Source organism: Condylura cristata, unplaced genomic scaffold (assembly GCF_000260355.1).
Source record: "Condylura cristata isolate star-nosed mole 26May11 unplaced genomic scaffold, ConCri1.0 scaffold00002, whole genome shotgun sequence".
Lineage (NCBI taxonomy): Eukaryota > Metazoa > Chordata > Mammalia > Eulipotyphla > Talpidae > Condylura > Condylura cristata.
In genome coordinates this window covers 38,649,680-38,662,888 of record NW_004567103.1, presented here as the reverse complement: position 1 = coordinate 38,662,888, position 13,209 = coordinate 38,649,680, and the positions used below count along the sequence as shown (strand labels likewise).

General features: G+C 34.3%; 1 protein-coding gene across 2 annotated transcripts in view; it reads left to right on the top strand.

Moving 5' to 3' along the window:
• The first annotated feature begins 63 nt into the window (after positions 1-63).
• The window catches only part of UBE2E3 (ubiquitin-conjugating enzyme E2E 3), a 65,866-nt gene continuing 52,720 nt past the window's right edge, over positions 64-13,209 (top strand). The window contains exons 1-3 of one of the 2 annotated variants that reach the window (XM_012724555.1): positions 64-155; positions 773-991; positions 2,798-2,848. In XM_012724555.1, coding sequence (XP_012580009.1) covers positions 798-991; positions 2,798-2,848 — 245 coding nt within the window. In that variant the 5' untranslated portion in view covers positions 64-155; positions 773-797. Of the gene's footprint in view, positions 156-278; positions 346-772; positions 992-2,797; positions 2,849-13,209 lie in introns of those variants that run through there. The other variant, XM_004674475.2, reaches the window with a different exon arrangement.

The window sequence follows — 13,209 nt, the reverse complement described above, 5'->3', positions numbered from 1 at the left end:
TCGCCTCGGCGGGCGCGGAAATTTGTTGCACTTCTTGGGGCTTTGTTTGTTTGTTTTTCCTGTGATTTTTTTTTTTCGCTATTTTGGACAAAATGTCGGTCCGTGATGTAAAAATTGAGCGAGAAACCTTGATGGCATTGGGAGCTTTGCAGAAGGTGCAGTTTGGATTCTGCTTTTCCCAGGGTGGCTGCTCGGTCTTGGCCGGATGAATCTTCGCTGCTGGCCGTGGAAACGGCTGGAGCAGCTTGTTAGTTGATTTTTAAATTCCTAAGTGTTGTATTTAAAGGCTTAACGTGCACGGAGGAGGAATCGCCACCTTAAATAAGCATATGGGCGATTAACAGGGTATGTTGTCCTCTCGGAAAGGGAATTTGGTAGCTTTGACCAATGTCAGTGTGTAAATATTTAGACATTATTAGTGACTTTTGGACATTTTTTCAGCAAGATCTGTTATTTACAGTGTGTCATATGTTATTAATGCTCATTGCCTAAGTTCCTTGGCAAATCTGTTTCATTGCCTTCTCAGAAAGTAGACAATTGATAGATTGTCCAACGGATGGAAAAAATGTGAGTGGGTTTTCTAAGTTGAGTTCGGTCCTTGAACGCTGGCGTTGAGACACATCACCTCATCTGTAACCTTGCTGTGTGTGAAGTGTGATCACTTTTGAAGCTTTTTCATTAAAATACAATTTTAGGTAGCTATTAGAAGAAAAAGCCTTTCGTGTATTCTAGTCTCAACATGTCTTTTCTTTTCTCCTTGTCTTTTAAAAAGTTTTCCAAGAAATAACTTCATCAAGATGTCCAGTGATAGGCAAAGGTCTGATGATGAGAGTCCCAGCACCAGCAGTGGTAGTTCAGATGCGGACCAGAGAGACCCAGCCGCTCCAGAGCCTGAAGAACAAGAAGAAAGAAAATCTTCTGCCACCCAGCAGAAGAAGAACACCAAACTCTCTAGCAAAACCACTGCTAAGTTATCCACTAGTGCTAAAAGGTAATGTGTGAAGGACACGTTAAGTGTAATGTCAGGGTGTCTTCCAAATGGCTGGATTTTTTTGTTGACTTTGTATCAGTAGCAATAGTTCAAATTTTTTTACTTCACGATCTTTTTTTTTTTTTGTACTTGAGTGAGTTGTCATTCTTAAGGTAGCATATGAGCCACCTTCTTAGAATGTATCAGTAGCAATAGTTCAAATTTTTTTACTTCACGATCTTTTTTTTTTTTTTGTACTTGAGTGAGTTGTCATTCTTAAGGTAGCATATGAGCCACCTTCTTAGAATGACACTTTTAAGCAAACTTGTTCTGTGCTTTGGTAACTTCTCAGTTAAGTAGAGATTGGATTAGTGTTCTGCAGTTTGGTTAAGGGGTTAGCAAGGAGAATTTGGTGAATCCAAATTAGTTGGTACTTTGAAGGTGTTGAGGGTATTTCCCTTTTATGAATCCTATTCCCATTTGTTGAAACTGACATTTCTAGAGATCAGCAGTTTCTCTCTTCATGAAACCATGATCAGAAATGATCAGGTTAGTTAGAAAATTTAAGGACATCGCTCTGTTTGAAAACAGCTTTTAATTGTGCTGTAAATCTTTCAAGTTTTGTAAAGATGATTTGAAATTATGTGTCCCAGTCATTACTTTTTACAGTAAAGTTTATGGTCATGAGGGCAAGACAGGAAAGTGGCTATTCATTCACTATATTAGGTGGTAGCTGGCAGTTGAAAACTGATTGTCCTGTGCCTCTTCACTCTGAAACTTGTGGATATGTTTGACACGTTAATACTCAACAGCAGGAGAAACATATTTTGTTGGGTATAAGTGAAAGATCATTTGTTTTCTGTTGATTTATATTATCTGTGATGGTGAAAAAAAGATCTGTCAGTGGGATTCCATCAGTGGTAGTGGTATTGGAATATCTATGACTTCTAGCAATTCATCAGCTCTATTTTCAGCTTTAGCCAATATTGACATTTTGTTTATTTGTATTGATCCCAGCTGACAGAAAAAGAAAATAGGTAAAGTTGGTCAAATAGTCAGAAATACTCTTTAATTTGATTAGCACCTCTGTCGTATTAGTAATCAGATGCGAATAATTTGTATATTTTATCTTGTTGAGGATATAATAAACATGTAAGTTTTGAAAGCCTTTGAAATTTAAATGAAATCTGAGAACTGCTTACCCCCCTAACTCAAGCTGTATAATATAGCTTCTTATGTTCTTTCCCCCCAAGTTTATAAATACTGTACGAAACAAGCAAGGAAAACAGATTTGGTTAAATAAGAATGCCAGTGTCCTTTGGAAGTTTTTCACTGGTAAAGATATTTATAAATTTTAAACTTTTTTTGGGGTGGATATTGTCAAAACTATTAACATGCTCTTACAGTAGCTTATAAATTCTTACCTGGGTTAGAGTGACTTGAAGTCATTGTCAAATATTCTAGTGCTTTCCCTTCTCCCTCCCTCTTGTCTCATTTGCATATTAGCTTGAAAAGAGAATTTCTTTGCTAAAAAGTGTTTTAAAATAGATTTTATATCCTTTACTGAGTACTAGTGGAGGACTATTTCTCAAATCAGGTGTAAATGTCTTACTTATTTACAGTAGCAAGTGAGAAAAAAAGCTGCAAAGTTTCTGTTAAGGGATTTGGGTTATGCCTCTGAGAACAAAGAGGAAGCAGCCATGTTAGCATTACTGAAGGCAAAGCCAGCCTTGCATTTAACTGCATGGTGGTAGAGGGCAGTGTAATTCCCCGGTTGTTCTGTAGACTATCTCAAATCCTTTTTGTCTGTTCTCATTTCACTAACAGAATTCAGAAGGAGCTAGCTGAAATAACCCTTGATCCTCCTCCTAACTGCAGGTAAGGAGTGATTTTTGCTGTTTTGATTTCAAATTGTAGAAAAATATTAAAAGATATTATTTACCCTGGATATGTGTACTGCAGAAGAGGCTGCAGTTGCTTTTTTTCGGCTTTGCTAGTAGATATAAACAAAATATCTAAGGTGAATTAAGTAAATTTGGGAGGAAAAGATGCTTTTTAGTCTTTTGGACTTAATAGGTATACTGATTTGTGCTTATTGAGACTAGCGTGAATGGTGCTGATTTTGTTCTGCTGTAATATTTCAGTACAATGTTTATTCAGAAGTATATTGCAGAAACTTCTAAAATTTTGCTAAGCTTTAAAGTTACTGCTTGTGTGCAATCTGAACTGACCTTCCAAATTTAGAAATTGCTGAATGTGGTGTTACAAAATGTAAATGCAGTAAGCAAGAGTATAGTTGTTTCTTCTTGATTTATTTAGTAACTTGCCTTAAGGACAAGTTCTATTTGCTAAGGTAATCGTTTTAGTTGTTTTCTGTAGAATGTATTGTTAGAATTACATTTTAATCAAATGTCCTAATTACTTGGGAAAATTCTTAGTAATTTTGCTACTTGAAATATGTGTATGAAAAGAAGTAACTGGAATTTGTGGGAACATTTCATTTCAGTGTAATTCAAATAGAATAATTTAAGATTATTGGTCAGTAAGGTGCATTAAAAGTAACTGGTGACAGGTAATGTTTTCCCTGAAAATTTTTTCAATTCATCTTATTTAGTGCTGCAGTTTTCAGCAGTGTCTATATGACTTCCAAAATTCATCAAAGTTCAAAAAAGTCTTGTAGAAAATTTGCAGAGAGATATACGCAAGGAGAATGACTACTAGATATAAGGCAATATTAGGGTTTTTGTGTCTTACTTGTATTTTTTCTATAAATTGTGTTCACTTGTGATGATTAGACCTATCTCCAAAGTCTGCTTGAGATGTAACAAGGTATAATCCAATTGCTTCTTACTGTGTGTGTTAACTGGATGCTCTGATACGTTGATCTTATCCTGCTTTATCCATTGCATTAATAGCTTTGCTCTTATTTGTAATCAGCCATTTCAATTCCAAAAGGAAACATGACTAAACTAATTTTAAACAGAGAACTGGTCTATTATAACTAATAGCCACATGTGGCTCTTCACCATTTAAGTTCTAGCTGGTTCAAAATGAGATGTGCATTAAACATAAAACACACAGTGGATTTTTAAAACTTAATATGAAAGAAAGAATATAAAATGTCTTACTGATTTGTTTGTCCTGTGTTGAAATGATAAACTTTGGTATGTAGGGTTATATAAAATGTTTCCAAATTTATTTCACTTACTGTTTGAATATATAACTTTTAGAAAGTTTAAAATTATATATGTGGATTGCATTATGTTGCCATTGAGTGGTGCTACTTTAGAGAATGAATAACTTAAAATATTTCTTTCCAGACTTGTAAGTGGTGTAGCTGTTTAGGGAGTCAGGTTAAATTTCCTCTCTTCAAGAGTCATTTAACTTACAAAATGTATTGTGATATATTCCATTATGGAAGATATAAAGGTCTATCAGTTCAAAATCTTGAAATAGTTTTAAAATTTCATGTGAGGTCAGACTCCTCAAAATTTCTTTTTGATTTTCTGAAAATGGCTCAAACTAAATTGTGCATAAATTTAGAGAACCCAGTATATATGTTGAATGCCCTTGGAGAAATCAGTTCAACAGAAAAAGTGTCGCGTGGAAGAAGAAACATGTTTTATGTAGTTGATCAGGAATGGTTCCACAAGGCCACTGAGAATTATTTGAGCAAGTAGAATCTTTCTAGGAGATAGAAAAGTTTTAATTTGTTTTTCTTTTTATATACCAGATTTCATTCACGTCCATGAAGTAATACTTCACATTACTGATTGTAGACTAGTGAAAGAATGAAACTTTAAGCTTGCTTGTGAACAGTAATATGAAATGCATATTGTGATTTCCCCTTACAACTTATGATAAATGTCAACTATCACAAATGACCTCTGTCAGCTTTCTGGTTCTTTAAGTATGTGAGCTGCTTAGTGGTTGTGTGAGTGATTAAAGAAAAAACATAAAAATACGAGTACTAGAAGGGAATTGGGAGTTGTTGTTTCTTTCTAGTTTGGATATAGTCTCCCATGCTTGACATGTAAAATATCCAGTACTTTTCTGTGGTTTATTGTGTCTTGCTCCTCCTTTGGGTGGAAGGTCAAGTTAGTCCTTGTCCTTCGGAGTTTGGAATATAGTGTGTCGCATGGAAGTATTGTAGAATTTTGACAACTAAGTCCAAATTTGTATTGTATTTTCACCTTCATGTTAGATACATGACAGACTATGGTATTATCTTCTTGTAGTCATAGGTGCATTGGTGAAGAGTTTAGCTCTATGGTAATTATGTATTTTAAATTTATTTATACTTTAATTAAAATGGGATTCTATATTAATCAGTTCTAGACTGTGAATTCATATTGCCTAATATCTGAAACTTAATGCTTTTGACTTTTAGGTATAGTTAATCAGAATTCCATTATGGTTCTGCATGATTTTTACAAGCTTGTCAAAGTATGTGACAGATTTAATTCCTCCTGTGGGAGGAAATATAAAGTATATCTGTGTACATTCAGGAAAAAGTTAAATGATATACAAAAAAAATTGAGAAAAACTAAATTTACTTAGACTAGATTAAGCTTTCTTTTAAATCTCTTCTATGTTTAATTAATAAAATACTTTTAGTTAAGACATAGCCATATCTAATGTCTATACACCCAGGGTGGTACTAGGATAGACTTACTTGTTTAAGTAAGTGTGTGGCTTGAAACATGTTTGAATATGTTTTGATAGCATTGATCTCCTTTTTTCTAGTACTATAAAAGTTTTTGGAGAAAATATTATTTCTAGCGATTTGATACCATTTACATTTTTAGGTATTGGAATACCTTAGGCCAAAGCATTCTAATCACAGGAATAATTCTTAATTAGAACCTTCAATATACTCTACATATTATTTTCAACATTAGGCTATAAATTTTACACCAATAAAGGCCCTCCCCGGTGGTGCAGCGGGTGGTGCACTTCACTGTGAAACTAAGCCAAGCTGTGGCCCCTAACGTGTGAGTTTGATTCCCACAGTGGGTGAGCCACATGGCATGGCAGACATCTCCTGTTTCACCTGCTGCTTCCCTCAGCAGTGTAGTTTGTCGATCTGCCTGTTCTGCTCCCCACTGTCTCTGGTGAGTCCTCTTGCTGCCTCTGAACCTCTGGTCTATACCTCAGTTCTATATGCATAAATAAATAAAATCTTTATAAAAAATTGTACACAATGAAGGAAAATAGTTTTGTGGCCCTTCCCCTCTTTATTTCTAGCTAAATTTATTGACTAGAATTGTTGAGTGTTAGGCTGTTAAGACATTTATAGTGCATCTTTTTTTCTGTAGGGTGTCCTTTTCTAAGTTACTACTGGTGTAAGCTGCAGAAGTTTAGAAAGTTTCTGGATTTTAAAGTCAACTTCTTATTCTCCCCATAAATGAGAATGTGCAGATAGCATTCTTAAATATTCTTTAGTATGTCCAGCTTGAATCTATGTTAAATATTTAGGATCGTTTGCAAGTAGGATTTGTATGTGTAGGAAAGACCTTATTGGAAGAGGTGTCAGTAGTATTAATAATGTTCACTTCAAAGTCTGGCATAGGTGCTGTGTAATATTTGAAGATTTTTCTAACTTCCATTTTAAAAACAAAATACTATAAAAGGAGCAGTTAAATTCTAAGACATTGGTGACACTAATTTGCTTATAATCCTAATTATCTCATTGTGATGAACTCTCCTCCCAATTTCTAGGGTAGAAACTGAGATGCTCAGAGCAAGAGCATCTGCATCAAAGGGGAGATGATCAGAAATGTAGAATCTTGCTTCTCCCACTACAGAAGTATTGAAATGAAATCTGAATTTCAACAAGCTTCCCTGGTAAACTATTTGTATATTAAGATTAAGAAAAGCACTGGTGCTAGAACTAGACTGAGTTCAAACTTTTGTACTGCCCCTATTAAACTGTTACCTTTCCTAAGATGGAGTAATTTTGTTTTAATTTCCTTAACTGTCAAGTGGAGATAAAAATGGTATGCACTCCTATTAAAGGTTTGTTATGAAGATTAAAATATGTTTTAGAGTGTTAGAGTGTAAATTGGTTGGTTAAGTGGGCTATCATACATGGTTAAAATAGGAGCTGCAGTTTAGCAGCAGGCCATCCTTGCTGGCATTTTTCCAGTGAAAAACATGCTACAGGAGTAATTTCTTTTTATTGCAGCACCTATTTATTGAGAACATAATCAAGAAACTTTTTTTTTGATGTAAGAACAGATCTTAGAAACTTGATTATAAGAGAAAATTAACTCAAGAACCTAAGGCAAAGATTTATAGTAATATATATAGTAATAAAATACAGTATGAAGATACTATATTTCCTCTTAAAGAAATATGTATGAGATGAATCATATTTAATCCCACAGGGGATGCTCTGACTAGCCAGAAAGTAGTTATAATTGAAATGTTTAGAGGGTGTCTCGTCATGTTTTCCCTTTTAAATATCCCATTATAAGAATTTGCAGTTTTTCTGAGTATGTGATATTTGTGAAATTTAGATTCTAAATTGATACATGTTACCTGTTCCTTAATATAGCATTTTTCCTTGTTGGTAAACTAAGGAGAAATTTAGGAAGTTTTTCCTAATTGATGTGTGATGGCAGGTAATGATCAAACTAACATGTGATATCTACATAACATTGTTGGTGACCTATAGAGAACTTGATTTTAGTCCTTTTACACATTACATAGATTCTGTGTTTATTTTTATTTGTATGAGACAGGATGTGTTGGTGTAAAACAACCATTTTTTATAAAATGAAATTGTATGTCATTAATCCTCCAGTTCTTATTTAAACTCTTTTTAAAAAAATTCGACTTCCTTTTTTATAAAGATTAAATCTTAATTGGAAACATAATTTGTAAAATAAGTGCAGAATTACTCTGATTGAAGGTGCTTTTCTGTCCTAACGTGCTGTGGTCATCTACTGGTAGAGAGTTCTTATTACCAGTTATTTAAACTTTGTCATCAGCATAAACCTCAAAAATCATGAGGAATTCTCTGGGGACTTGGGCATTGTTGATAATTTTAAATGATGTTTTATTTTTCAGTAAGCTCACATTAGAGTTGCCTGGACATCACTCATTTACACTTTATTAATACTGATACTGTAGTTATTAACTGTAGAGTTAGAGTTCCTTTGAAAGATGGATTGTCTTGTACATTTTGTAGTTTTTTACATAGTGCTGTGACTGTGAAGATCTGTTAAATTCATACATAAGGGGCCCTCCCTGGTGGTGCAACGGGTAAGGACGCAGCACTGCAAGCTGGCCACAGCCGCCTCAGTGCAAGTTCGATCCCTGGCCCCAGAGGTGACCCATATGATGTAGTGGACCTCTCCTGACCTGCCCGATGCTCCCCCCAGCAGTGTACTTCGTTGGTCTGTTTGTTCTGCTTCCCACTGTTTGTTCTACACCTCTGGCTTTTACTCTACTTCTGTTTGCGTAAATAAATACATCTTTAAAAAAATTAATATATAAATAAATTTAAGTCTGTTCAGTTGGTAGGACTAGAAATTCCAAAGGACAAACAATGAGTTTGGATTGGAGAAAATGTATTAAAAAATACCATGTACATTTAACTATTTTTCATAATTATAATTTTTAATGTGCTTATCCAGTAACATTTAACTGCTGTTTTTATTATAAAAGAAAACTGATAGTCACAGAAAGCTTAGTTATTTTTCTCATATGACAATTTTGGAGGAGCACTCAATACTGTTGTGACTAAATAACTTTCCAAAATAATGCAGTAATTGAAAACTATTAATTTCCTAAAAAGCTCACATTTTTATTAGTGATCTGGTAAACTTAAGTGCAAGTAATATAACTGGAAAGTGAGTGAAAAGTATGTACATTTAAAGTATGGTTACTTTGCAGCTATATGCAAGACTCCTTGTTTGCTTTTCTTCTTTTAAATCTTTTTTTTTTTTTTTTTAGGTAACCAATCGGTACCTTATTTCTTCCTTGAATGAGTGGCTATAACATCAGATGATTGCATTTAATTATAAAAAAATCAGCATTTTTTTTTCTTGAGTGCAAAAGTATTCAGATTTGAGAATGAACAACTTCACTACAAATTTGAGATTAAAACATGAGAAAACCACTCTAGAGAAATAAAAATGATTTGTTTTCCTTCCCCTACTTTTGACAGGGAAGTGTATTTGACATTTTATTTGAATCTAGAAGAAGAAACCTCTTTAAACTTTTAATCTTTCTTTGGCCTAGCTGAGGGGTCAGCTGGCAATGGATTTTTTTGCTTTTCACAACTTGGGAGGGTGGACAGGATGCTAGGGTTGGGGAGAAAGGGAAGGACTGCTACTGGATTTAGAGAGCAGGAGTAGGGATGCTGCTAAATACATTACAATGTGTAGGGTAAATTTCCACAGTGAGAATTATTTAGACTGAATGAAATGTCAGTAGTGCTGAGGTGGAGACATCTTGGTGCAGATATTTATTTATTCTAGCAGCTTACCTTTTGAATTTTTCCAAAGTTTGTTGCTTAATATATTCCTGCCTTTTTAGTGGTCCTTGCTTAATAATTTCTTTTACACCTTCCTCAGAGCTGGTGTCCCCACCGCCCTCTCCTCTTCATGCTATATATAGTTTACATTTTTCATTTGTTATCTGACAAACGTGTTAATTTTTTACTTGAAACCACAAGAATGGCTACTTTGAATATGTGCTAAATTATGGTCTATTAAGGCCAGAAATGCTTACAGTAATGTTTTCACTTATTTAAGAAATTTAAATTATTAGGCCCCTGCAAGGTCTAGCTTTAGGCTGGTTCTTTGTTCTAGAAATATCAAGGAAAGGTACCCTTGGAAATCATCAGAATTCAGTTTCACATTGATTGAATTGCAGCAAGTTAGAAAGTGATACTCTTCACTTTTATTTTTGTCATTAAGACAATGCAGAGATTATTTACCTCTATTAATATTACAAGTCTGTAGTTCCTTATTTCAAATCCTTAGTGTCAGTTATGTTTTAAAATGCAAACATTTTCAGATTTTACAAAAGGAATATCATGTTTTGGTTGTAATTTATGTAATGCTTCCAGCAGGATCTGGGGGCAGCACTACATAATTCAGACTGGGTGGGATAATAGAGATTATTGTTTCAAGGTTATACCTGTAAGATGTTGCTGCCAAATTATTTTGCCCTAAACTTACTTTTAAAAACCTTTGATTTTTAGAATTTTTGGTGTTCCAGAAAGGTGGTGGATAAGCAGTTGTGCTTCTGTGTTATCTCCATTACAACAACAAATGACTATAGCTACTTATTCATGATGAAAGGTTTTTTTTTTTTTAAGATTTATTTATTCATACAGAATTGAGGTACAGGCCAGGGGTGTGGAAAGGTGAGAGGATTTGCCAGAGGCATAGTAGGGAGCAGAACAGGCAGGTGTACTGAAATACACTGCTGAGGGGAGCAGCAGGTGGGTCAGGAGAGGTCTGCCATGCCATGTGGGTCACCTCTCTGGCCGGGGATCGAACTCATGCTTTAGTGGCTGTGATAGCTTCATAGTACGGTGCTTCAACCCATTGTACCATCAGGGAGGGCCTGAAAGGGTATTTTAAAGTCCTCCCCTTTCCTTTCTTTAAAACCTGTTTCCTAATAGCTGTTTTTAGTTCCTCAGTTATTTTTGGATCACTGCTTTTTCTTTGTTGTAATAATTTGTATGCTTAGCTAGAAAAAAATGAGATTCTTAATTTTAGATTTCTCTCCCCTTGAGGTAAAGACTCAGTTTTTTTTTAGGTTGTTCTGTGGATGTTGGATTGCTTCCCACCTTGTTATCAAATAATGTGTTTTAATCACCCCATTCATTCTAAACATAAAGTTGAACAGAAAGGAAGATAATCCTTTAACACTTAACATAAGACTTGCATTTTTATGTACACATTCTGTATTGTGGTGTTTGAGTGTAACTAGGTATAAAAATTGTATATTTTGTTGTGTTGCATTATCAGACAGCCTAGAAAGTTTATGACATAAATGAAAATGCTTATTTTTATCTATTTGAAGTCCACTTTAGGCTCAGGGACTCTACTGGGTAGTTCATTCATGTATTGACTTGGACTGTGTTCTCTGCGTCTTGTAACTGTTATTTAGACATGTGTCTAGGCAAGGGAGCTTGCAGGTCATGTGCCAAGTTTTAAACACTTTGGTTTGGAGGTAAGGCATAAATCATACAGCTCATCTTAACTGCAAGGTGACTGGAAAATGTGGGGGAGCATATTCATACTCAGTGAGAAATCAATTTCTCTTCCACAAAAGTTATATATGGCTTCTATGAATGGGTGACTTTTCACTCATTTCAAAAGAAGAAAGGGAATATAAATGGGCTCCCAGCTGGGCACCATAATGGATTACATTTATAATACCTTATTTGATTTCCAAACAGTCCTATGAAGTTAGTATTAACATTCTTGTTTAGAATTCAAAACAGTCTGGGAGTTGAGAAAATTGTGGAATGTCACATATAGTGCATATATGTGTGACAGATCCAAGGCAACGATAGGCTTACTTTTTACATGAAAGTAAACACTTTTGTTTTTGTATTGCACTACTTGAGAAATCTGATAAAATATTCCAAGTTTCGAGTTTCGTTTGTAAGTGGACACTTATGAGTCTAACTGTTACAGTTTCTTGAGGTATGCGTATAGTTTCTTGAGGTATCCAAAATACTATCTTCTGTAGGGTTTTAGAACTTGTATGTAATGTCCGTAAGGTGAATTGGAGATGACAGTTTCCTCCGTCGATTTAGGGGTTCTAAGCTCTTCTTCCTGAGTTTTAAAATCATTTATATGCATTATGTTTTCAGGAGCATTCCTCAAGTTGCTTTCTTGCCCTCTTCCCTTTTGAAGAAGGTCAAGAATGGAATATGATCATAACGAAAAAGGTTTATCTTTGTTCTCTGCCTTGTAGTTCTTTGTGTATGGCTTTCCTGTGGCCAAAGAAATAATTTTAAATCTACCTCTACTTTTTTTTTCCTCTGTGGTATTATGAAGCTGTCCTTGTTTATGAATTGCTTTGTGGTTGGAAAAATATCTCTTTGCAGATTAAGAACTTCTAGCTCATGGAGAAAAGAGCCAATCACATAGGATTTTAGGAGCATTTTAATGTTGATTTCTCAGGAAAATGTGCCCCCTTTATTTTTGTCTTGTTTTATTTAGTTTCATAGTTTATTTAATCTGTTTTTCCTATACTTATCAAAAGTTATTTCCAGATTATAAGTATGGGGATTTGCCTTTTTTTTAAACTAGTTTATTTGAAAAGAGCAGCTGGTCCACTTAGCAAAACAGGCCTAATATTCTCAGGCTGACCTGCCAGTATATATAGTTTAATTTAATGAGTTTCATAAACCAGATCTTTGCTTATGTAGTGCATTATTAAAATTATATTCTAAAGTTTTGAAATTTTCTGTGGACTTTTTTTTTTTTTAAAGGTGTATAGGTAAACAGCTCAGGCTTTTTTATAGTCCTAGTTTTGGATGTGATGGACAGTAGGAAGGAATTGATTTTAGGAATAACATCAACAGTGAGAATCAAATTTTCAGGGTTTCTGGTTTTTTAAAAATATTGGTTCCTTCTCTTTGTTCCTTGATGTATGTATTGCTTTATGGTTTAAGTTTATTTGAGAGGAATCACAGTATTGCAGTGTTCGTTCATTGTTCAACATTTAGTCTGCTTACCTTTGGATTTAAACCAATTAATGTTATTCCAAAGTTTCTTTGCTGCTTCACTGTCCCAGAACAAATATACTTTGTCATTCTGTTTAACTTCTGGCTTGTCTGGGGAAAAATAAATGTATCTCTAGTTCTGAAATTGTTCTGGGGAGTATAGCTCCACATATTTTGGTCTCAATGGAAGGTCTAAGGAAGCATGAATTTTGTGACCGTTTTATTTTAATTTAATTTTATTTTCTCTTGTAAGTCATGATGATATTCTCCTTTTTACATCCATGTGTCTCACTTTCTCTAAACATCATTCATTCCCTTTCTGAGGATGGTTATTTGTAGTTCATTTTGCCACTTACAAACTTATAGGTCTTTTACAAATGGATCATATTTTCACATTAAATTTTAGTAGGTCAAGAATCTATTTATTCAGGGTCCCCAGGAGAATTGATCTCAGAAAATTGTGGCTACATATTTTTTTTTTTAAAGATTTATTTATTTATTTATACAGAGCTGGGGTACAGGCCAGAGATGCGGA